This window comes from Pogoniulus pusillus, chromosome Z (genome assembly GCF_015220805.1).
Source record: "Pogoniulus pusillus isolate bPogPus1 chromosome Z, bPogPus1.pri, whole genome shotgun sequence".
NCBI lineage: Eukaryota > Metazoa > Chordata > Aves > Piciformes > Lybiidae > Pogoniulus > Pogoniulus pusillus.
The window spans coordinates 78,517,172-78,543,332 of NC_087309.1; the positions used below are offsets into that span (position 1 = coordinate 78,517,172).

The following is a 26,161-nucleotide window of genomic DNA, read 5'->3' on the forward strand; positions in this document are numbered from 1 at the left end:
GTTAGACACAGGAAAGTGTGTCTGTCAGTTGATCTTGTTCTTGACACTGTACGTCCAAAGTCTACTAATTGATAGAGTATCAGAGCAAGTCATCAGCTAGTAATAACAGCCCGCTTCACTGGAGAACCCTGCTGTGATGCAACTCTTACTCCTTTCCTATGAGGTCAATAAAATTAACATATTTTTTCACAGTCCGTTTTTTTTTTTACAGTAAGGTATGACAGAGAAGTAGTTTTACAGCACAAGGGAAGACATAGCAACGAGCAAAGGGGCATAATGTCCACATTACAAAATAGTTATGATGATACAAAAAGCATTAATCTTAGTGGCAGGAAAGGATATTTCCAGCTTTTCTTTCTCTGAAAAGAGGTAAAGATCTGATTGAGACCAATAGCAAAACAGGCTTTTAAAACCCTAAATATATCTCCAGATATAATATGATCTCAGGTTATATTATAATCTGGGACAGATTTTATGTAACTCCTGAATAGAAGAATAGAGAAGAACAGATACATAGCACTTCCACATTTGCACATTTTAAATTAAAGAAAAAATATCCTCACATGCCCACATGTGTGGACTGGAGAGAGTCAGGAGGGAGGTGCAGGTGAAGGGAGGAAAAAGCACACTATTTGTTATTCCATAAAGTGGAAGGTAGTGAGAAATAATATATATTCTTTAAGAAAAGTAAAGTTGAAGAGTCTACATGCATTTAATTTACTACCAAATGAATTCACTTGTTAACTAATTATAGGTAGCTACATGATTGATCAATTCTTTGCACCTGTAAAAAATGCTTGATAAAGTTGTCTGGGATTTTTATTCATCATCATTGATCACTGGGAAAGCCAGCCCTAGTAGCTGAAAGTACATATCCCAATTTTTGTTCTCATATGAAGCTCTGTCAGGTAAGATCTCTGGTCTGCTATTGGTGGGCAAACATGTATAATTATGACCAATATGAAATGGAAGTGATGCTGAAGATGCAGGGGAATCCAGTGGAAGATACGACCCAGCGGTTCCTGCTTTTCTTATTGAAGAGATGCAAACATAACTGCTCGCAAATCTGGAACTCTGCCATGCTTCTGAACTGCAGCGCTAAGCACAATGAGATTCAGATTAAGAAATCAATGCCTGGAAATCTCAGAATAAGTATGAAAAAAGAGGCCTCTCCTCACCTGCTGTTCAGACTATCCACCTAACTCACTGTTGTGTCTAGTCATAGAGCTGGCCACTATTAATGGAGTTTAGAAAAATGTGGGTAACTTTACAGACAGTAAAAATGTCTGTAACCCTACAGTGGTAGGGTTAAAGTAACTTCATGCTTCATGGTGTAAATACAAGTTTACAGGAAGATTTCCCAGACACTGGTAATTTTTGTCTTCATATCTGTTTTTAATTGACATTTTTTTAAAATCATCTGTGTTACTCTATCCATATCAGCCAATTGTTTTCTGGACTAACCTGAGGTGATACTGTTAATCCTGATCGGTCAAATTTCTTCAGCCAAAATTTGAGACTTGCATATTGGTTTACATTGGCAATCTGGATCCTGGTCATATGTGCCCAGTGCTTGCCTATATGTAGAATTTGTGTGAAGAATGTGTACAGCTATGAGACAGGACTTCCTTTGACTATGCCTAGTGTGATGGTTTGGGAGTTACCCCCCAGCACTTAAGGAAATCACCCAGACTAGACTCAGACAGCTGGAAGTTAAGAAATGAACCTATATTTACAGTTTAGCACAATATACAAGCATATATATATACACACAAATATATACAATTACATACAAATTAAAAGTAACACAGAAACACAGTACCCCTCTCAGAAACAATCAAAGTCCCCAGGAGGGCTCTCAGCCCAAAACCCCTACCCCCTCCCTCTTTCCCTCCCTTCCTTCAGAAATAACCAGATCAGCTCATGTATATCTCACATGATAAATCTGGAGATCTGAGGTGAGATGTCAAACAAAGACGACAAGGAGGTTAGAGGAAAAAGGGTTAGGTGGATTAGAGAGCCAAAGGCAGAGTCAGCAACAAAGACTGGACCACCAGAAAGAAGGCAGAGACTGAAGTGAGAGCTAAGAAGTGTGTGAGAAGTGACTGTCTTATCTTTTTTTTGACTAGTTGTAATTCTCAGCAGAAAAACTGAGGGATATAGATTACTGCTTTTTTTTTCTTCTCACAGCTAAGTATTTAATTTCTCTTAGTAAATATTAGCCTCAAACCAGCACAATCCACCCCTCTATATAACTCAGTGTTCTGCTGAGAACTATCTGTCTAATCTAAACTAATATTTACAATAATTAATATTACAAGTTCAGTTTGCACTTTATTCCACCTATCTCAGATGCAGGTGATTCAAAAGCTCAGAAAACAGCAAATAGTTTGTCTCCTCATGGATGAGAACAGAAACTCCTGGATGACATCGGGTTCATGCTCATGTACTATAGATTCTCTCATAGACTGTGTCTCATTAGAAGCCGATAGTACCTAATACAGCTTGTATTATACACTCTGGATTTAAACTCTCTCAGCTAAAGTTAGATTTCTCTGTAGAATACACTGGATTTCACCATTCTCTTGCATTACCCAGTATGTATTACCAGGACCCTCAGCAGAAACCACCCTTCAGACAGTTTTCCCTTTGCCCGAAAGAGAAAATAGCCAAAGTTTTCCCTAACAGATTCTTTTCACACACAACAGGAACTTCATCACCATCCACTGTTTAGGCAGTGCTCTGTTTACTGAACTCTACTGTTTACCAACCAGGTTGCTTGTGCTAAATATTTGTCCCAGAGTTCCACCCCCTATGACTTTTAGGGTGGTTTTCAGCGAACTGTTGTAGTGCTCAATCTTTCCTGAAGCTGGTGCATAGTAGGGTATGTGTTAGATCCACTGTTTTGGTAGGCCTGATAGGCCCAAAATAGGCTTATACATGTCCTGCCTTGCCTAGGCATGTTTTTCTGCTGCACCAGAAAGGCAAGTGTGGGAAATGGATGCAAAAGAACCTAGACCCACTGAGTCTGGCCTGTCCAGGGTCCTGTGGTGTAAGGTACGCACACTTAGCTTGTGCCTGCCTAGTGCAAGGCCCATGCTTTTCCTAAATTAGGGAAAAGCAAGCCCATGGCTTTGCTTAATATGGTATGGTTTGGCTAACTGCCATCCTGATTGGCTGTTCTTGTGTCCAAAGAGCAATTTATCTTGACCCACATTGATAGGAGATACACAGGTGAAAAATGTGCTTTTGCTTCCCTGCTATTTGCTGTGCTCTCTCTGCTATGCCCAGCCCTGCTGCTATTGCACACTGCCTTATTGCTTGCCTGGTAAACTCCACTTCCATGAGTTACCAGGAGCAGACCCTGGATGCCTGCATGCAATTGGCCTGTGTGGCCAGTGTGACATCATGCTGAGACTGCACGACATCCTGCCTTCTGCACCTGAAGGTCCTGCTTAAAAGTCCTCGACATAGACACAGATTGTCCATAAGAAGCCAGGAGAAAAAGGTCAGAGATTGTATGCATCCTTTCCTCAGAAAGGAAAAGGAAAGCTTTCTTCCCAGAAGCTGGGAAGATTCAAGTCTCAATGTCCAACAAGACAGAGTCCCCTGAAAGCATTTGGGCACTGTCTGGACATTGGCTAGCCCCCACAAGGGTAATAATAATGATTTGTTAATAAATGTTTAAATGCCTCTTTGTAATTCTCTGCTGCCTTCTGCCATAGAGCAGAAAGAGCTCCTTGAGCCCATCTACTGGGCAAGCAGCATATCAACTGCAAGCGACACTTGACTGCAGAACCTTCTCTTCCAGTTCAATTAATGTTTATATATTTTGATGGTTGTTACGAGATCTAGATGTTATCTATAGAATGTTTCAACGACTGTGTAAGAGCTGAAATATTATTAAAATTAGTGGTCAGGGGTGGCGAGAGTTCTGAGTATCAAAATTAATAAACAATATTCATTTTGGAAAAATATAATCTTGCATCAATTAATTTCTTCTCCGCACATCCACTCAATACCATTCTCTTTGGCCCAGTTTTTCACAAGATTGTTCTTGAAATGATTGCCATTGTCTGACTCGATTCTCTCTGGAGTTCCATGTCTCCACATGATTTGTCTTTCCAAGCCAAGAATGGTGTTACGTGCAGTAGCATTTGGAACTGGATAGGTTTCCAGCTACCTGGTGCTTGCCTCTACCATTGTTAGCACATACTGCTTGCCAGAACAAGAACAAGGTAAAATGATGTAGTCAATCTGCTACACTTCACCATACTTGTGCTTTGACCACTCATCACCAAACCATAAAAGCTTGGTTTGCTTTATCTGCTTTATAGCAGCACAAATGTCACAGTCATGTATGACTTCAGTGATAGCATCTACAGATAAGTCAATTGACCTATCACATGCCCATTGGTAGGTTGCATCTCTGCCTTAATGTCCAGACAAGTCATGGGCCCACCGAGCTAAGGACAGTTCACCTTGGTGTTTCCAATCAAGGTCAAGATCAGAGTTTGTATCAACTTGAGAAATTTTAGCAGCTCGATCTGCCTGCTGGTTGTGTTGGTGTTCCTCAGTAGCTCTGCTCTTAGACATAGAATCATAGAATCAACCAGGTTGGAAGAGACCTCCAAGATCATCCAGTCCAACCTAGCACCCAGCCCTAGCCAGTCAACTAGACCATGGCACTAAGTGCCTCATCCAGGCTTTTCTTGAACACCTCCAGGGATGATGATTCCACCACCTCCCTGGGCAGCCCATTCCAATAGCAAATCACCCTCTCTGGGAAGAACTTCCTCCTAACATCCAGACTATACTTCCCCCAGCTCAACTTGAGACTGTGTCCCCTTGTTCTATTGCTGGTTGCCTGGGAGAAGAGACCAACCCCCACCTGGCTACAACCTCCCTTCTGGTAGTTGTAGACAGCAATGAGGTCAGCCCTGAGCCTCCTCTTCTCCAGGCTAAACAAGCCCAGCTTCCTCAGACTGTCCTCATAAGGTTTGTATTCCAGGCCCTTCACCAGCTTTGCCGCCCTTCTCTGGACACGTTCCAGCACCTCAACATCTCTCTTGAATTGAGGAGCCCAGAACTGGACACAGGACTCAAGATGTGGCCCTGACCAGTGTTGAGAACAGGGGAAGAATAACCTCCCTTGCCCTACTGGCCACACTGTTCCTGATACAGGCCACGATGTCATTGGTTCTCTTGGTTGTTGTGGCCAAAGTGCAGAACCCTGCACTTGGCCTTGTTAAATCTCATCCCATTGGCCTCTGCCAACCCACCCACCCAGCATGTCACAGTCCCTCTGCAGGGCTCTCCTACCCTCCAACAGATCCACACCTGCTCCTAGCTTGGTGTCATCTGCAAATGACTGATGCTGGACTCAATGCCCTCGTCCAGATCATCAATAAAGATGTTGAACAGGACTTGACCCAGCATTGACCCCTGGGGAACACCAATAATGACTGTGTGCCAACTGGATGTGGCACCATTCACCACCATTCTCTGGACTCGGCCCTCCAGTCAGTTCTTGACCCATATCAGAGTGAATCTGTCCAAGCCACGAGCTGCCAGCTTGGCTAGGAGCTTCTTGTGGCAGATAATGTCAAAGGCTTTGAAGTCCAGGTAGACTACATCCACAGCCTTCCCCATATTCACCAGGCAGAGAACCTGATCATAAAGGGAGATCAGGTTGGTCAGGCAGGACCTGCCCTTCCTAAATTCATGCTAATTGGGCCTGATCTCTTGGCCATCCTGTAGATGCTTTGTGATGGCACTCAAGATGATCTGTTCCATGACCTTTCCTGGCACTGAGGTCAGGCTGACAGGTCTGTAGTTTTCTGGTTCCTCCTTTTGACCCTTGTTGTGGATGGGTATCACATTGGCCAGCTTCCAGTCTTTGGGAACCTCTCCAGTGAGCCAGGACTGTTGATAAATGATAGAGAGTGGCTTGGCCAGCTCATGTGCCAGCTCTCTCAGCATCCTAGGAGGAATCTGATCCAGTCCCATGGACTTCTGAGGATCCAAGTGGCTCAGCAGGTCCCTTACTTCTTCCTCATGGATTACAGGGGGCCTATACTGGACCCTAACTACATCCGCCACTCCAGGAGTCCAGCTGTCCTGGAGATAACCTGTCCCACTATTGAGGATTGAGGCAAAGAAGGTGTTAAGCACTTCTGCCTTTTCCTCATCCTTTATCACTGTATTCCCCTCTCTATCTAATAAGGACTGGAGGTTGTCCTTTTGGCCCTTTTCTTGCCATTAATATATTTACAGAAATATTTTTTATTCTCCTTATCATCAGTGGCAGCCTAAGCTCAAAATGGGCTTTTGCCTCTCTAATTTTTTTCTACAAGACGTAGCAACATCCTTGAACTTTTCCTGGGATACCTCCCTTTTTTTCCAAAGGTGATACACTCTCTTTTTTATCTTTAATTCCTTTAGTAGCTACTTGCTCATCCAGTCTGGCTGCCTCCCTCGTAGTCTTGTCTTCCGGCACAATGGCACTGCCTGCTCCTGTGCCTTTAGGAGTTCTTTCTTGAAGTAGGTTCAACCTTCCTGAACCTCTTTGTTTTTAAGGGCTGTTTCCCAAGGAACTTTCTGAATTAGTTCCTTAAATAGGCTGAAGTCTGCCCTTTGGAAATCCAGTGTGGAGGTTCTGTTGATGCCCCTCCTGGTTTCTCCACGTGTTGAAAACTCTGCAATTCCATGGTCACTGGACCCCAGGCAGCCTCCAACCACCACATCCCCTACCAGCCCCTCTCTATTTGTGAGCAGGCGGTCAAGCAGGGCTGCCCCCCTGGTAGGCTCATGTAAAAACTGGTATTAGAAGTTGTCTTCCACACACTCTAGAAACCTTCTAGACTGCCTCTTCTCTGCAATATTTAAGTCCCAGCAGATATCTAGTAGGTTAAAGTTGCCCACCAGAACAAGGGCAGGTGATATTGAGGCAGCCTCCTCCAGTTGTTTAAAGAGTAATAAATCAACCTCTTAGTCCTGGTTGGGTGGTCTATAACAGACTCCAACCAGGATATCAGTCTTGTTTGCCTTCCCCTTAATTCTCACCCATAAAGACTCAACTTGATCATATTTGATTTCTACCCCCATGACATCCAGAGCACCCCTAATATACAGAGCCACTCCCCCACCCTTTCTCCCTCACCTGTCTCTCCTGAAGAGTCTGTAGCCATTGATTACAGCACACCAATCATGTGAGCCATCCCACCACATTTCAATGATGGCGACAATATCATAGTTTTCCTCCAGCACCAGAGCTTCCAGCTCCTCTTGTTTGTTACTCATACTTTGTGCACTAGTATACATACACTTCAGCTGGGCTGCTGCTTTTACTCCTAGCTCTAGCCTACCGCCCTCAATTTCCTTTGGTTTATCTCTGTCATGTTTAACCCCCTCCCCCTTCCACTCTAGTTTAAAGCCCTCTCAACAAGCCCAGCCAGCTCATGTGCCAGGGTCCTTCTCTCCCTCTGCGTCAGCTGTACCCCATCTGTTGCTTGCAGACCTGTGGCAATATAAAGTTTCCCAAGACCAAAGAATCCAAAGTTTTTTCAGATGCACCAGCCTCTGAACCACTTGTTAAATACGCTTTCTTATTCCTCTCTGCATTCCAACCTGTGACTAAGGGTAAGGATGAAAAGACTACTTGTGCTCCTGCTCCCTCAACTGCTTTTTGCCTTAAAGCCTCTTTTGATAGCTTTTAGCCCTCTGGTATCAACCTCATCATTTCCTGCCTGTATAACTAATAAGGGATAGTAATCAGAGGGCTTCACTACAGTAGGCAGCCTCATGGTAACATCCCTGACCTGGGCCTCAGGGAGGCAGCAGACCTCCCTGTGGAAGAGATTTGGCTGGCATATGGGGCCCTCTGTTCCCTTCAGAAGGGAATAACCAATAACTATTACCCTCCTCTTTTTCTTATGGATACCTGTTCTGATGAGAGGGAACAACTGATTTGCTTCAGCTGCCCTCCCAGCCAGTGTTGCTTCTGCATCCTCCAAAACCACCTCACATTCAATTTCTAGTGCCCTATATCTGTTGTGCAAGGGCAGCTGAGGATGGAAGGATGTCTGGAAGGGTTTTCCCTTGCCCCTTCTGGCAGGGACCTGCATCCATTCACACCTGCATGTGTGAGTCTACATGCCACGCCTTTACTGGAATTCTTTCCAGTTGTGCATCAATGTCCTGCAGTGTTACAGGATGCAAACCAGACTTTTGTCTGTTGCAACCTTTTTGAATTTGGGCATTTTATTTATGAAACTCCAAGAACTAATAAATCCAATTTCAAGTTTCAGTGTTCTCTTGCTTGGTAGCCAGTTAGTGGTGTTTGTCAGCATCACAGTAGGCAAGAACGTTGCACATTTATTGAAGTTGCTCTGCCCTGATGCCAAACGTAGTTTGTAGAGCTAAAAATTGCATGGAGATGCTTATTCCTGGTATGATAGGAGGCAACTCACAAACAACAGATGATCCAGTCTCTGCTGCTGAAGTCAGAATGTCTTTTCCCCCGACATATTCCATTTTCCACTTACATTTATACACAAGCTGATTTCTGGCTGACATTTCCAAATCTATCAGGCTATATTTGTTCAGTCTGGTTGAGGAAGATGTTGTTGCCCAACATCATTATGCAGAAGGTGAAAAGATTTCATCATCAATCATCAAAATGCTGCTATAGTAATAAGTTAGAGCCATAGGACCACATTCTTACTTTCACTTCAATGTTTTTCTCACATAATTTTTCTTATTATTTATTTTACTTCTGACAATATTACCTAGTTTTGTTCTACTAAAAATATATTTTCAAATGTCCTTGATATTTTCCAAGTGAATGTTTACTATTTCATCACTCTAAAACAAAATCATCAAACTGTGTGTTATATTTCTTTGTTTTTGTTGTCATGCAGCTTTTCTTAGCTGCAACAGAATAAAATTTCCTTTTGAATGTTTTCCCCATTTCAACATATAGTTAGTGATTCTAGGTTTCAGGATTAGCTCAAATGAACATACTCAATTTTTAATATCATAAAAGTAACTTCATAGGTTACAGTGTATTGTTGTGGGAAAATGGGGGTTTTATAGAAATATAAATTATATCTAAGCCGCTGTTACATCCCAGCACAGATAAGAAAGTAACAAATTTGGTCATTTCTTGGTGGAAGAATAGAAAATACCTTACAATTTTCTTTTAATATATTCAAAGGACACTCCCCAGCCAAAAATACTAGAGATGTCAGTTAATGACTGTATGATACTGACATTGCTGCTCTTCCTCTTCTGTATGAAAAGTGGGCACCCAAAGTGAGATACTGAATACATTTAAGTTGATAACAAATCTGTAATTGACTTATGTAGAACTCAATTTCCCTTCTAATGTGTGTCCTTAATTTTCATATTTTGGAGATTTGAAGACGAGATGACTTCATGACAGGGAAATGTAATAATACATGCAGACCGAATGTAGCTGTATCAGTCATCAAAAGTTTAAGTCACCTAATCATCATAAATTTAATTTTTGAGAAAGATAATATGTTTTGGCTTCATCCAAGAAAAGAATTAATTTTGTACTTAATTTCATGCATGTGACTCATCTACTGGATTGGAAGAACTCCTGTACTTAAATTTAAGTAGCCACATTCCTAGGTATATTAAGTGCATAAATATATTCCTGCTGTTACTGCTATGCTTTTCTTCAGTCACTTTTGAAGGATCACTTCTTGATATTTCTGTGAATATTGGATGTGCAACCAGATTTCACATACCTTGCAGACTTAATGAAAGGTTTGTGTATACAAAGCCCTGATCCAATAAAATGTAAAGCTCCTTTCCATGAACTTTTTATGCTTAGATCATCAGAGCTACATTATTATTAGGCATTCGAATGATGGTAATATTCTGAAGAGGGAAGGCAATAGTATTAAACTTCCAAGTAAATAGTTTGGTGTCAGAATAACAATGCCTCTTTTTGGCTTAACTCTGCAGAAGATTTAGGATTTTGGTATTGCAAAATTAGAATAATGTTCGTTGGATGAAGATCCATATATGTTTGATTTGGTTTATCATGCTACCACTAAACGAAATGCTGTATTAAGGCATGCATTTTTGTACTTCTGAGCATTTTATCACACAGAGTATGAACAAGTACCCTGTTACTAAGAGATAAGGTTGACTGTAAAATGCCTTTTCTTCCTCAGGTTTGAGAGTCCAGTTTGGAAGTCCAGTGGTGGACTTGGCTATAAATATACATATCTTAATGGAAGTTATCTTTTGCCTCAAGAGATACTTGTATCCTGTTTCTTTAATTGATACTTTTATCCACGAATATCACTGTGAATATAGAAACAGTTACACTTAAAGTTTTGTGAAAGATTTGGTCTGAATGCATATGAGATCTATGTGATCAACTCTGAGATTTGCATCTCTAGTGCTTTGTTGTCATATACACTATACTGGTTTTGGTGACCTAATTAGATGCTGAGTGCCAGTCTGTGTGTTTTGGGAGATAAATGTATGTTATAACCTGATCCTGAAGAAATGGTGCATAATTGTCTTTGAAATCTTTGAGTTTGGAATTTCTGTGCAAGAGCACATTTGCAATACTTTGATAGGTGATTCTGGGTTAATCTTTTGTGTGTCTTGACTTGGACACGATATTGTTTCTGTTGCAGAATATTTACATGCAATTGAAAAAATAAAGTAATCATGTGGTAAGGCTTGACATTATAAATTTTTGTTTGTTGGTGCTAAGTAGTAGGCAACTCCTGATAAACTTGCATACAATCTTATTAGTAAGTCCCTTTCACAGTAAAGGGCAGAACAGAAACAAAAAGGAGGCTGGATGAGACACTTAGTGCCATGGTTCAGTTAATTAGAAGGGCTGAGTGATAGGTTGGACTTGGTGAGCCTAGAAGTCTTTTGCAACCTGGTTAATTCTGTGATTCTGTGAACACCACACTCATTTATCAAATAGCATGTTCAGCCCAAAATGCAGTGTCCTTTTCTTTCAACTGAAAGTTTAACTGTCAGAAAGAAAGAGAATCAATGGTGTCCTACAATAATATTTAGAATTTAGGAATCCAGGAGGGTTTGACTCACTTCAAGAGGGAAGTCTTAAAGGCACAGGAGCAGGCTGTGCCTATGTGCCAAAAGACAAGTTGGTGGGAAAGATGTCCAGCTTGGCTAAATAGGGACCTTTGGCTAGACCTCAAGAACAAGAGTGTTGTGGAGGGGGTTCTCAGTGCCTACGCCTATCTGGTGGAGGTGAGAAAGTAATTCGAGGTGGTATTAATTTTTTATAAAAATTAATTTATTAAAATTAGTATTTACAGATTCTTGCCACCCCCAACCACTGTGTATTGAAGTTCTTTGTGCGAAGTTATGAAAACAATTTAGAAATATAATATATATATATACAGGGATTTGGTCAATAACTGGCAAACTATTGCAAACTATTTGCAGAGAGAGAAATTTCCCTTCGGCTTAGTGCCGCTTGGCTTAGTGCCGCTCCTACCGTTTTTGAAAATGGGGGTTATATTTCCCTTTTTCCAGTCAGTGAGTGCTGCACCAGACTGCCAGGACTTTTGGAATAAAATAGAGAGGGGTTTAACAACCTCATCTTCCAGTTGCCTCAGCACACCATGGGTGTATCCTGTCAGGTCCCATGGACTTGAACACTTCCAGGTTCTTCAGGTGATCATGAACCTCATCTTCACTTATGATGGGCAGCTCTTCCTTCCCGTACCTGCCATTATCTTCCATGGCTCCAGGAGTGTGGCTGGAGGCTTTTCAGTGAAGACTGAGGTAAAGAAGTCATTGAGAACCTCAGCCTTTTCCATGTCATTCATGACCATTTCACCTGTTTCCTTTCTAAGGGGCTCCACACCTTCCCTATTCTTTTTACCATTAATACACTTGTAGAAATTTTTAGTGTTCCCTTTGACTTCCCTGGCTAAATTCAATTCAAACTCTGCATTGGCTTTCCTAACCAGATCTCTAGCTGCTCGAGCAGTTTCCTTATATGCTCAACATTCCAGCTGTCCTTTCTTCCACTCCTTGTGGAGTTTCTTTTTGTCTGACAGCATGTCCAGGAGCTCCTTGCTCAGCCAGGTAGGCCTTCTAGCAGTCTTCCCTGCTTTCCTCTTTGTTGGTGTGCACTGCTCCTGGGCCCCTCTTCCCTCTAGAACTTTGGCCCATGATATTTCGGCCAGCAGATCCTTGAAGTGACCAAGTCTGCACATCTACAGTCTTGGGACATAAGCTTGGAATACCTCTTCCTGGTTGCCCTGAGGATCTTAAATTTAGCTGTGTCATTGTCACTGCAACTAAGGCTGTCCCTGAGCCTCATATCAGTCACCAGCCCTCCCCTGTTGGTGAGAACAAGTTCCAGTATAGCACCTTTCCTTGTTAGTTCCTCTACCATTTGAAAGAGGAAGTTGTCATTTATACAATCCAGGAACATCCTGGATTGCTGATGCCTTGCTGTGTTGTTCCTCCAGCAGATGTCAGGGTGGTTGAAATGTCCCATGAGGACCAGGGCATGTGACCTGAAAGCCACTTCTATTTCCCTGTGAAGGCTCTGTTGTGGAGGCAGGGAATTAATGCGGCCAAGTCAGGAATTTATATAAAAATAGAGTTATTTTACTTTCCCAAAAACCCGCCCCTAAAACTATATATAGAAATTAATTTAGCTTTAAATACCATATTCAGCTCATTTGAGAAAATCTACAGGATGCCATAGATAATTTGACTATTTTGGAAGTCAGAAGTTGGAAAAAGCTTTTAGCTATTAAATGAATAGTATTTCCCACTAAATAATAAAACTGAGATGAAATAACTCACAGTCGGGCTGACTTGATCCAGCAGCCTGTCCTCTCGCTGTATTCTGATGCCATCATTAAGAGAGTCGTTAAGAGGTATTCAGGTGCACAAAGGGTGCTAATGGTAGGAAGATGCCCTTCCGAGTGGAGCGCTGGGCTCTTTCTGCAGAATCTGTGCCGGCCGGGGGGGGGGGGGGGGGGGGGGGGGGGGGGGGGGAGGGGTGGGGGGGGGGGGAGTGGAAGTCTCAGGCAGGCACGAACGTTCAGGCAGGCACAATCTCTAAGACAGGAACCCCAAGAACGGGAAGTCCCCCGATATTTATACCTTTCCTAGACAAAGAGCAGAGTTACCACTTCCTAGGCGCGAAGACCACAGCCAATCCCCAGCCCAATTCCAATGCGGGCACTGCACAGGGCACCCCTCTTGCTGAAAGGGCCCCTTGCTCACCCCCTTCATGCCTGCAGGGTGGGGGGAGTGAGACAGGTCTTTTCGCACCTTTTCCTCTTCCATTCAAGCCACAGAGGGAGAGGAATTTAGGGGTATACAGGACTCCAGGACAGGGTCTCATCTGTTTGGTCCTGATGGTCACGTGGCCTGTAGTAGATCCCTACTGTAACATCACCCTTCCCTGTCTTCCCTTTAATTTTAACCTATACACTCTCAACCAGCTCATCACCCTTCCCCAGGTGGAGCTCCACTGATTCTAGCTGGTCACTGACATAGAGGGCAACACCTCCTTCTCTCCTTTCCTGACTACCCTTCCTAAAGAGCCTGTAACCATCTATGCTACATTCCAGTTATGGGAATCATCCCACCAAGTTTCAGTAATAGCCACTATGTCGTGGCATCCCAGCAGCACAGTGGCCCTTAATTCATCCTATTTGCTGCCCAAGCTCGGTGCATTTGCATAGAGGCACTTCAGCTGGGCTGGCCCTGTTCTCTTGTGCCAAGTCTCCTTGATTTCCTTAGATTGTCCTTCTGTGTCATCCCTGGCTTGCTTCAGGGCAGCAAGTCGAGGGCCCTCATTTGCTCTCCATCCCTTTGCCTCCAATGAGCTGTCCCACTGTTTGTCACCAGCCAGCAGGTGACTATTACCCCTTCCCCCTTTGAATCTAGTTTAAAGCCCTATCAATGAACCCTGCCAATTCCTGCCCCAGGATAATTTTTCCCCTCTGGGACAGGTGCATCCCATTAGTTGTTTGCAGCTCTGGTGCCTTGTAAAATGAAAACTAGGTTGCAGATTCCAAACTCTTGTTGATGACACCAGCCCCAGAGCCATGAATTGAACTGTTGGCTCTTTCTACATGTTCCCTTGTCCATTGCTGATGTTAGAGGGATAGAGGAAAACACAGCTTGGGCTCCTGATCCCTTTAGCAGCTGTCCTAAGGTCCTGAAGTCTTTTTTAATTGATTGTGAGACTCTTATTTTTGCATCGTCACTACCCACTTGAAAGACCAGAAGTCAGTAGTAGTCTGAAGGACTCACAAGGTTGGGAATTTTACCTACTATGTCTCTTACCTGGGCACCAGGGAGACAGAGATCTCTCTGTGAAGTAGGTTTGGTCTGTATATCAGGCTTTCTGCTTCCTTCAGTAGGGAGTCTCCTATAACAATGACCCTTGAGGTTTCTTTTTAGGAGTGGTTTTGATGGCTGGCCCGAGGCAACCTGTCTTTGGTGCAGTTTCTGGGCTTTTTGAGTCCTCATCCTTGCTGATAACCTGTTCCTCCTGCAGAGCCTCATACCTATTCTGCAAGTGCACTGTAGGCAGTGTGATGCTTAGAGTAGCATGCTTGCTCCTTTTGCATTTGATCCATTGGGCAGAGACCCTTTCCCATTGACTCTGCTCATGAGGGTTATTACATGGAGGCTGAGACTTGCTGGTGGGAGGGTATTGGGCTCTCTGATCCACTAAGAGTTAACCCTAGTTCTTTTTTTTTTTTTTTTTTTTTTTTTGGGGGGGGGGGGGGAGGGAATTATAGAAGTAATCAGTTTTGTAGTCTCTTAATCTTTCTACTTCTTCATTTAGCTCAGCCACCATGTTACTCAGATCCCTGATCTGTTCACACCTAACACAGTTGTTGTCCCTGCCATCCTCCATATCAAGTTCCAGGCTCTAGCACTCTCTGCAAGCAGTTACCTGAACATCTGCATGCTTGTGTGTGGCATCTGTTTGGGTGCTCACTGTTTTTCTACTAGCCTTTACCCGAGCAGAAACCATGACTTTCAGTAACTGTCCTGTCCTCCCTGCTGTTTGGGTGTTTCCTCCCACACCACCTCGCAGTGAGAAGATGCCGCTGCTGCTGCCAGCGCTGCCTCCTCTCTTCACAGCCATGCACCGGGTTCCGTTTCGTCGTGGTGCAGTTTCTGTGGCGACCCCTGCCCCTGCTGCGTCACTGAGCTCAGGCACGTAAGCAACCCAAGCCTACCGCCTCCCCTCCTTTCCTCAGGAGCTCCGCAGCGGTTGGACCCTTGTCGCCTGAAATGAAGGGAAAGAAAGGCCAAAACCAAGTGTCCTGAGTTGAGCTGGCCTCCGCTGCCTCCTCTCCTCCATAGAAGAGTCTATGGCCATTGGAAGAGGGAGCATGTCTCTCGTGAGGACTATAAAGATGTAGCAAAACTATGAAGGGGCAAAATTAGGAGAGCCAAAGCACAGCTAGAGCTTAACCTAGCTACAGCTGGTAAAGATAATAAAAGAATGTTTCTGTAAATTCATTAACAGAAAAAGGAGTACTAGGAAAAATCTTCATCCCCTACTGAATGCAGAGGGAAACTCAGAGACTAAGGAGAAGGCTGGAGTACTCAATGCCTACTTTGCCTTGGTCTTTAGCACTGGATGCATCAGTGTCCTGGGCACCTACTGTCATGAAGTAGGAGTCAGGGAGAGGAATCAGATAGAGGCCATCACAATAAATGAGGAAGTGGTCACTGACCTGCTGCACCACTTAGTACACAAGTCTGGGAGGCCAGATGGGCTGCACCCAAGGGTGCTGAAGGATTTGGCAGATGTTCTCACCAAGACACTTTCCATTATTTACCAAAAGTTCTGGCTAACTGGGGAGGTGCCAATGGACTGGAGGGTAGCAAATGTAACACCTATCTGAAAGTCAGAAAGGAAGATCTGGGAAACTATAGACCTGTAAATCTGTCCTTGGTATCAGGGAAGGTCATGGAGCAGGTCATCTCAAATGCCGTCATATGCCATATAGACAGCTACCAGAGGATCAGGCCAAGTCAGGATGGGTTTATGAAGGACAGGAACTGCCTGACCAACCTGATCTCCTTCTGCGACAAGATAACCTGGCTACTAGATGAGGGAAATGCTGTCAATGTTGTATTCCTTGGCTTTTGAAAAGTCTTTGATACTGTTCCCCACAAGATTCTTGGTAGACAAATTGGCTACTCATGGCTTGGATGAGCACACTATCTCCTGGATAAAGTACTGTCTGGACAGGAGAGCACAGAGAGTGGTGGTAAATGGAGCTAAATCCAGCTTCAACAAGACCAAATGCCAAATCCTACACTTGAGTCACAACAACCCCAAGCAATACTACAGGCCTGGGGAAATGTGTCTGGAAAGCTGCCTGGCAGAAAGGGATCTGAGGGCTGTAATAGGCAGCTGAAGATGAGCCAGCAGTGTGCCCAGGCAGCCAAGAAGGCCAGTGACATCCTGGCTTGTAGCCTTGCAGCGGGACCTTGCAGCGGGACCTTGACCGCCTGGACAGATGGGCAGAGTCCAAGAGGATGGCGTTCAATAGCTCGAAGTGTAGGGTGCTGCACTTTGGCCACAACAACCCCATGCAGAGATACAGGCTGGGGTCGGAGTGGCTGGAGAGCAGCCAGACAGAGAGGGATCTGGGGGTACTGATTGATACCCGCCTGAACATGAGCCAGCAGTGTGCCCAGGTGGCCAAGAGAGCCAGTGGCATCCTGGCCTGCATCAGGAATGGTGTGGTCAGCAGGAGCAGGGAGGTCATTCTGCCCCTGTACTCTGCACTGGTTAGACCACACCTTGAGTACTGTGTTCAGTTCTGGGCCCCCCAGTTTAGAAGGGACATTGAGATGCTTGAGCATGTCCAGAGAAGGGCGACGAGGCTGGGGAGAGGCCTTGAGCACAAGCCCTATGAGGAGAGGCTGAGGGAGCTGGGATTGTTTAGCCTGGAGAAGAGGAGGCTCAGGGGTGACCTTATTGCTGTCTACAACTACCTGAAGGGTGGTTGTGGCCAGGAGGAGGTTGCTCTCTTCTCTCAGGTGCCCAGCACCAGAACGAGAGGACACAGCCTCAAGCTATGTCAGGGGAGATTTAGGCTTGAGGAGAGGAGAAAGTTCTTCACTGAGAGAGTCATTGGACACTGGAATGGGCTGCCTGGGGAGGTGGTGGAGTTGCCATCCCTGGGGCTGTTCAAGGCAAGAATGGACATGGCACTTGGTGCCATGGTCTAGCCTTGAGCTCTGTGGTGAAGGGTTGGACTTGATGATCTGTGAGGTCTCTTCCAATCCTGATAATACTGTGATACTGTGATAAAAAATGCTATGGCCAGCAGGAGTAGGAAAGTGATTGTCCCCTCATACTTGGCTTTGGTGAGGCCACACCTCGACTATTGTGTTCAGTTTTGGGCACCACAATACAAGAAAGATGTGGAGGTGCTGGAGCGGGTCCAGAGGAAGGCAATGAAGCTGGTGAAGGGCCTGGAGAATAAATCTTATGAGGAGCAACTGAAGGAGCTGGGGCTGTTTAGTTTGAAAAAGAGGAGGCTGAGAAGTCATTGCTGTCTACAACTATCTGAAGGGATGTTGTAGAGAGGCTGAAGCTGGTCTCTTGTGACACGTAATTGGAGACAGAACAAGAGGGAATGGCCTCAAGCTGAAGCTGGGGAGGTTTAGATTGGACATTAGGACAAAGTTTTTCATGGAGTGATCAGGCACTGGAATGAGCCGCCCAGGGAAGTGCTTGAGTCATTGACTCTGGATGTGTTTAAGGGTTGTTTGGATGTGGTGCTTAAGGATATGGTTTAAGGTGAATCTTGTGTAGAGTAGGGTTCTTGATTGGACCTGGTGATCCTGAGGATCTTTTCCAACCTGGACGTTTCTATGATTCTGTGATATTTGCATTATTTCTATGAACAAAATTATTAAGATAAGCAAAGTGTGTCAGTTTTTCAAATAAAAATGATTGACGTGAGGACCACATAAGGACCACAATAAGTGGGTCAACATAGCTAGACTATAAAATATACTATTTTAAAGAATGGAACTTGCATAAAGCTTCTATACTGATTGATTCAAGGTCACACAATAGAGGAAAATACCAAAAATAATAATCAAATAAAAATAAATTATAACATTAAAGTGATGAGATATTCATGTTTGTTTGAAAACAAAGTGTTATAAAAGGTGCAAAAATTAATCAGTTTTTCAAGAAGAAATGAAATACACATGTTTTTCTTTAGAAGATATAATAAATAACTACCATATTTTCCAAGAGATTATATGTCATACACATTTGTTGGTAGCATATAGGAGACAGATTCAATAAAAATTCCATTAAGTTTCAACATGCTATAGAAAATGGATAGGTTTTGTTAAATATCAACCTACAAGAACAGATGCTGAGGGCTTGTATAACTGGCTCTGACACAGCACTAAGCTGTGAATATGAACATTTAAAATGCATGAGTCAATTTAAGATGAAACTCTAGCAGTATTGCAGTAAGAAATAGTTTGCCCATAAAACACAACAGACAAAGATGTGATTCTTAACAATAATTTTTAAAATCTTTCTAAAAGATTCAAATGTAATTTATTGATTTATATTGAGTTTTACTCATAATTTATTCTCACTCATTCTGGAAATGCAAAATACATTTGTTTTGGGATTTTTGATTCTTAATTATTTTATACATTCTAAGAAATCCTCAGTTAAAGACCAGTGCATTTTTTTGGGGTCAGTTTTTCATGTGTGTCAAAATCTGTAGAAGTAGATTTTGATGGTGACCTGGTTAGGAGTTCAGAGACATAATTTCAGTCCTAAAGTACTTAAAGTGCCTTTTTTTTTTTTTTTTTTGGGTTTACATTTATGCTCCTTTGACATCGACTTTATTTAACTTCATGGCTTTGTGAACACTAGTAGAGTTAGTAATTTATTCAATTGAGAGATTTATTTCTTTAGTAGTTGTATTTTACATTAACAGTTAACCTCCATCATGCTAAAAGTTTATTACTAAAGGGTGCAATTAATTTGGGAAGTATTAAAAATTCTCTAGTTCAACTTACACTTAGTTGCAGTATATAAAACATTTTCTTAAAGATATTTGGAAAATATTAGATCAAAATTTCTGTTGACTGAAACTGACAATTTCATTTTCTAGGGGTAGTCTAACAAGAGACTCTCAGTACATAACAGTTATACTGAAGGAAGTCTGCGTATTTTTAATGAGAGTTACAAATTCTCTTATTTTAAGAATTGTAACCTGGCATCTAGTAATTATGAAACTATGCTTTGTCACTTCAAAGCTTAGTTCATTTGTAGCCTAGGAAGAAACACATGCTGTTTCCAGCTCTGGTACTGTCTGAAAGGAAAGGGTGTTTTTAGAAGAAAAATCTCTTTCAATACTATGACAGTGTCAGAAAGGTCAAGGTGGTAATTTTTCATGTAACATGATGACTAAGAGGTAAGGCTGGCAAAATTAAAGTGAAAAAAACCCACCAAATTCAGTTCTTATTTTTCTAAGTATTTTGAGATCAACAAGAAAGTTTAATGAATGAAATGTCTTGTATTTGCAAAGTATTACTAAATAAAGCACCATTTTTTTCTAGCTAAGTAACCTGAAACAAGTCACAGTTGTGGATGTGTCAGCAAACAAGTTCCATTCGATTCCAATTTGTGTTCTCCGGATGTCTAATTTGCAGTGGTTGGATATTAGCAGTAACAACTTGAAAGATCTCCCAGAAGACATAGACAGGTAATTTATGTTTTAATTCATTGAGGGGTCTGTGAACTACAAAGAAATTTAGAAAGTAACAAGCTTCCAAGGGACACCATTAATGAAAAACTTCTTTAAAAATTCACATTTGGAAATGCATCAGATAATTTTCATGTAAACTTTAACATTATTATTGACAGATAAGGTCAAAGAACAGAAGCTGCATTTTCTATCTCACTGACTTCAGATGGCACAGTCAATGTCTCTACTGTTCAGTTAACTAATTCTATTTGCTACATTTATGATAATTAGTTATTACGTCCAAGTGTTGTTCTTTGGGAAATAATGAGGTATACTCTGCACCAGTTCCAGCAAAAGGGACTCACTGTATGGAGTTTGCAGCAATTTTTTTCTGAAGATGGATGTACTAAAGCATATTTAAGCTACTAAAGGACACTTTGCTGGTAAAGCAGAAAAATATTGGCAAGATTAAAAATATCCAAAACCCCACACTGAAAATCCTTCTCTTCTACCACGAAGTATATATGCATGTGCATGCATGTACTCACTCAGTTTAGGAATCCACTAAAGCTAGTTTACAAGCAATCATGCTGAACCCTTTAATCAGACTGGCTAGCCTGAGAAATAACTTCTTATTGGTTGTAGCTTGGTTTACAAAATTTTATGTTGACATAAGTAACTAAAAATATATATTAACAAAATTTAACAATGAATTTATATATGGTACAAGTACAATGAATAATGAAATTTAATTGAAAATTTTAAATGTATTAATTATTTATTGATCTTGGATAGAGAGCCCTGAAGCAGAAGAAACATCACACAAAGCTCAATTGACCATAAGTTTTGTAAGGCATTTGTTGTTGGGGAAAAGGACCTTTCTGGGACATTATTTATTCATAGATTGTTATGACAGCATGGCTGAAGCCTTAGTTGATATTAGTAATTTACCTGCTCTATATGCAACAGTGTAAACCTGCCATTTTTTTCCCCGGGGATTTGAGAAGAGATATGATGAACTTCAAACAGCTTCTAAGACTTTATTTTTATTTTACAAAAGGATACTCCTTCAACTTAAGGACTTATGCTTTTTTTCCTCCTTCCATTTTGTAACCTAAATATGTTTCTCTGTCTCCAAAATATTAATTTTCTTTATTTGATCCTCTCCATTTTGTGCTGAGTTGCCTCAAAATAAGATTTTCTTTGTTTGAGTTTGGATTTTGATTTTTAAGATCTCTTGGGCTTATATGGATTCTAAAAACTAGAAAATGTCAGAATATTTCCCCCCCCGTAAACTGATACTGTCATTTAGACTCATGCTGTGGCAGCAAACTGAAGCCTTTCACTAAATTTAAACAAACTATATGGGTCCGATAAGCAACAGCCTGCAATAGTGTTTTAATAATGGACTCCTCTGGTCAAATGAGACAAATGTTTTGTCAATTTGCTATGTTTTTTTTCTCCTATCTGCTCCAAGGAATAAATGCTCAGACACAAATTTTTATTGTATTAGGAAAAGCCAGGGGAAATGAAGTAAAAGAAGCCCAACACGTTGCTCCACAAAATATTGTTGTTAAATTGATTTCAGTGGGACAACTTGCAAAAGCCATATGACCAGCGGTTTGTCATTCTGTTGCTCCCCATAGTACTAATTACTATTAGAAAAAATAGATGGAATATATTGCCTAGCATGGACATATATAGTTAATAGAAATCAGCATATAGTCATGGGTGTGAGCTGGTAACAACATCATAATGTTCCAGCACTGAAAGAGAGTGAAGCTTTATATCATGTTTGATCAATATCTTCTATATGAAAGCACAGTAATTTTCTTAACATTTTATCTTGGGCATATGTCTGAGTTCTTTTCAGATGCATGCTATTAGTATCTGTAATGCTGAAACATGACTGGAAAATCCAGTTAAAATTGATGACTATTAAAGTATGGTGTGAGTAAAATTTGAGAAGACAAAAGCGATGCATGTAATTGTCCTTTGTTTACACAAGATTAAGTCTGTATTGCTACTTTGCCTAGATGTTTCTGTCTGAAACTAATATTTATTTGTTTTCCATTTCTACAGGTTAGATCAGCTGCAGACACTTCTCCTGCAGAAAAACAAACTGACTTACCTTCCTCGAGCTCTAGTGAATATGCCTAAGCTCAGTTTGCTAGTTGTCAGTGGTGATGACCTGGTTGAGATACCTACAGCCATCTGTGAGTCAACCACAGGTTTGAAGTAAGTAAGAAGGAAAGGAATATGCCTTAAGAAAATTAGGCAAATGCACCCAGAAGAGATACTTTCCAAAACATCAGTTTCTACTATACTTGCTGGTCAAATTCTGAACTGATTTATGCTTGAGCCTGTAAGGAGGCACTGGAGATCTTAGAAATTGGAGAGGCACTGCAGCTTTCTGATCTTCATCTGCTGGTTCTCCATATTTTGCATCTATATGTTTAAAAATGCTATTTCTGTGTAGACTTAGTCATAACAGCTCTAACCCTGGCCTAGTATGAGAACAGTAGTCTAATAGCTTTGATAAGCTTTGTGCTGCCAAAATATGCCACTGAGAATGGGAAACATGGCTAGTTAGAGGGCTAAACAGTGTCACATGAGTGTAGTAGTCTGTATTTTGTTTGTTTTGAAAGATCATTGCTGCATGCAGGAAGAGACTGACAGGCTTTTAGTCAGGTGATGTTCAGATCTTTGATTATGAAATCAATTGAAATTGTGTGCTAGGTCTGTGGCTGGGATGAAGTTTGCTTTCACCATAGCAGCCCTTACAGTGCTAGCCTTGATATTTGTAGTTAGAAAGGGGGTCAATGAGTTATGAAAGTTTTTGACAATGGGTAAGCAGTGCTCTAACAACTCCAAGACTGTCTCTCCATCCCTCTCCCATAGAGGCAAGTAGGCTAAGTGTGAGCAGAGATTGGTAAGCAACACAACTGGGACAGCTGACTTAAACTGACTAACGGGGTATTCCATATCATATGATGTTGTGTTTATCAATAAAAGCTATGAGAAGGGAGATGGGTCATTTGTCTTCCAAAGCAACCACTAAAAGCTATGAGAAGGGAGATGGGTCATTTGTCTTCCAAAGCAACCACTACACTTACCAAGTCTCTCTTTCCCAGGAATTGTCTGGACATCACCTGTTGATAAGGACTATAATTATTTTTTTTTGGCTTTGCTTTGCTTCCACACATGGCATTTGCTTTTCTTCATTAAGCTGTCTTTGTGTCAGCACTCAAGTCCTATATTCTTTCCCTGTCTTGCTGAGGAAGGGTGGTGAGAAAGTTGCTTAGTGGGCACCTGGCCAGTCAAGGTCAACTGACTGTAGACTCACAGCAGATCATGAGATTTTTAAAAAAATTGTTTGATTTGTTGGAATATTTGTTATTTTGAAAGCAGCATTTTTTTCTCCCCTTCTTGCAGAGGTAGTATAATCAGAGAATCTCAGAATGCTGACCACTTAATTTGCACACTATGTAAGCTGTTTATATAAACCATCTACTTTTCCACCTGCTTTGGAATATTTGCAAATATGATGTAATTCATGTCCAGTCATGCACTATAAATGAGAAATAATGTAACCATGGTATAAAAATTGGAGATACATATTGTTAGCTAAGTGATATTGGCAAATTTCCAGATTGCTAGGCAAATGATGATTTTTTTACTGGTCCTTAGTGGATATGAAATTTCAAGGTAGTTTTTCAGATGCTCTGTATTAAAGAAACATACCTGTTATTGAAAATAATGGTTTACACAGATAAGTAAACAGACACATAAATCTAATAATTCTTATATAGAAAGTGCAATATCGAGAAGGTGTAATTTTCAATGCTTATTTCTAATATTTTTTCCTAACAAAGCCATAATGAGAGAATTGAATAAATGTTCTTCATGTTTCCCCTTCTGGTTATATTATCCACTTCTAAAATATAATTCATGTTGGCCAGTGTTGTCCATAAGATTGTTGCACATATTCTGTTGTTGCACCCTCTCTAGATTCGTAAGTCTTAAGGATAGCCCAGTTGAAACTATTGTGTGTGAAGACACTGAAGGAATTACAGAAAGTGAACGTGAACGTGAGCAATTTGAAAAAGAGTTTATGAAGGCGTACATTGAAGATCTAAAGGAAAGGGGTATGTACTAACTTGCAATAGACTTCCTGTTGTGTTGAATATAAATTCAGATATGCATTGGGAATATTAATTTGTAGCAGTATAAGCAGTGTGTCCTTAAACTGTAATTGGCTATTGTAGTTTTAGCTAGGAATAAAAGTGAATACATTTTGTTAAAAATTTGGGCTCTCACTAAAACAGCTGATAATAAATGCATATATGCAAAATTAATGATGAATTCCTACCTGCATTAACCTTAATTCAATGATAAATACGTAAATATTATCCTTTATTTCCAGATTTACTTGTTTCTTCAGGGATTAATATCGGTGCTTTTGATTTTCTACAGAAGTACATCTCATCTTCAGAAAGAAACACAGTGTATATATGAAATGCCCTTCGCATTGTCAGAACATTCTTTAAGAACCTATCTGTATCCATGTACTAATTATTTAAGCAGTGTAGAACCACTGCAGTAAAATCACTGTTTGTGTCTTCATCACACAGCCCTTGAAAGTTTACACATTACTTTATTTTGCTATTGTATTTTATATTTGCTATAATTAACTGGGTCTATTGGGTCATGTTTAGTAAAATGTGCCAAGAAATGAAAAAAAACAACAACTGTGAATCAAAATACCTTAGAGGTTCTGTTTAAATCTCTTTGTGTGCAGAAATGAAGTTCTGTGCAATGAATTGCATAGTATCTTTTCACTTACAGTATTTTATGTAAGTGGTCTATATAGTGAGTCCTACAAGACCTTGTGAAAGAGAAATACAAAGAAAGACCACTTCCTGTGGCTACTGAGTACTTTTCATGTTCTGATACTGGACTTTTGTTGCTTAATGTCCATGACCTGCACACTTAGGTATTCAATCTGTCTACTTCTAAAGCAAAATCTACTGTAAAAGTGTCAGATTCTGATAATGGTAGCAAGAGTGGTTAAAAGGGAGAGGAGGAATAAAGAAAAAGCTGAGATAACAACCTGGCTCATGATTAGTAGTGATTGAGTTGTATTTACATATTTGTGAAATGTGGAGCCTAAAGCAATGCAGATTACACAATGCCAGTCTACCTGAAACCTGCATTTGACCCTGTCAAGCATAGGCTAGCTTTTCTGTGTTATTAGACAAAAATTTTCTCTCTATTTTTTATGATGATCTTGGACCACTGATAACATTTGGATTTCTTGCTTCTCAACTCTTGTACTATACTTGCTTTTAAAAACCAAACTAGACAAGAAATAGTTTCTGTTGAATATGAATCAGCAGAATTCCTGAAAGATAAAGAAGAGATTACTTGTTCCTTTGAAAGAAAAAAAACCCGAACCTAGCTGTTTCTAGCTAAAAGGTCTGCTTGTTTGTGCTGGATGACATACCTGAAGTCTGAGATGCATCTGTTTTTTTTTTTTTTTGTTTGTTTGTTTGTTTGTTTGTTTTTCCCCACAGATTCAGCTCCTTCCTACACTACAAAAGTATTACTCAGTCTTCAGCTCTGAAGATCAAAAACCTCTAAATCACTAGTGAATATCAGAAACTCTATTTTTTTATCTGCATTGATAGAAAATGCTGGAAACCATAGATGACTAGAAACACTTCAAAATCATAACGAGTTTTTTTGGTTTTGTTTGTTACTACATCTGCTCACAGTAACTGTAGATAAAGTAAGGAGTGGCGGAGCCTTCCTAAGATGCTGTTTCACCTTTAAATGAAGATCTTTATTTTCAAGACCAGGTAACAGTCATTAATTCACACATAGACCTACAGAAAGTAAATATAAACTGTAATGATTTATACACAGGCATAGACATCATCAAGTTGAAGACATTATATGTTGAAGCTGAGCCAGGGGAACTTAAATAATCATCTTAAAAAGAGATTTATTCCTAAGGGAAGGAATAATTTAGAAAATAACTGTAATCTAGCATATTTAGATCTTTAAAACATTCAAAGTATAAACACATACATATCTGTTTGTGCTTACTTCCAGTTCTTCATGGAAATTATCCTTAGAATTTTTAATTTAGCTAAGTTTCATCAACTTTATGTATAGAAAGTGTAATAATTCTTCTGCTTTTTTCCAAGTTTTTAGGTGTTTGCAAATTAAAATACTAACATGACTGAAACTTCTGTGCTTAAGAGTCTCGTACTATGTCTCATATGATAGCAGTGTATTAACTAAAATTTTAAGATCTGAGCAGCATGAATAAACACTATAAGCAAAACAATGATATATGTTTTCTACATGTGATGGTTTGAGTG

The 26,161-nt window shown here is 40.9% G+C and overlaps 1 protein-coding gene across 1 annotated transcript in view; it reads left to right on the top strand.

Annotated features, from left to right (window-relative positions):
- The window catches only part of LRRC2 (leucine rich repeat containing 2), an 82,496-nt gene extending 57,098 nt beyond the window's left edge, over window positions 1–25,398 (top strand). Inside the window, exons 5-8 of the mRNA XM_064140385.1 lie at window positions 19,645–19,790; window positions 21,855–22,010; window positions 23,784–23,920; window positions 25,349–25,398. Of these exons, the coding sequence (XP_063996455.1) occupies window positions 19,645–19,790; window positions 21,855–22,010; window positions 23,784–23,920; window positions 25,349–25,398 (489 nt within the window). The remainder of the gene's footprint in view (window positions 1–19,644; window positions 19,791–21,854; window positions 22,011–23,783; window positions 23,921–25,348) is intronic.
- Window positions 25,399–26,161: the final 763 nt, after the last annotated feature.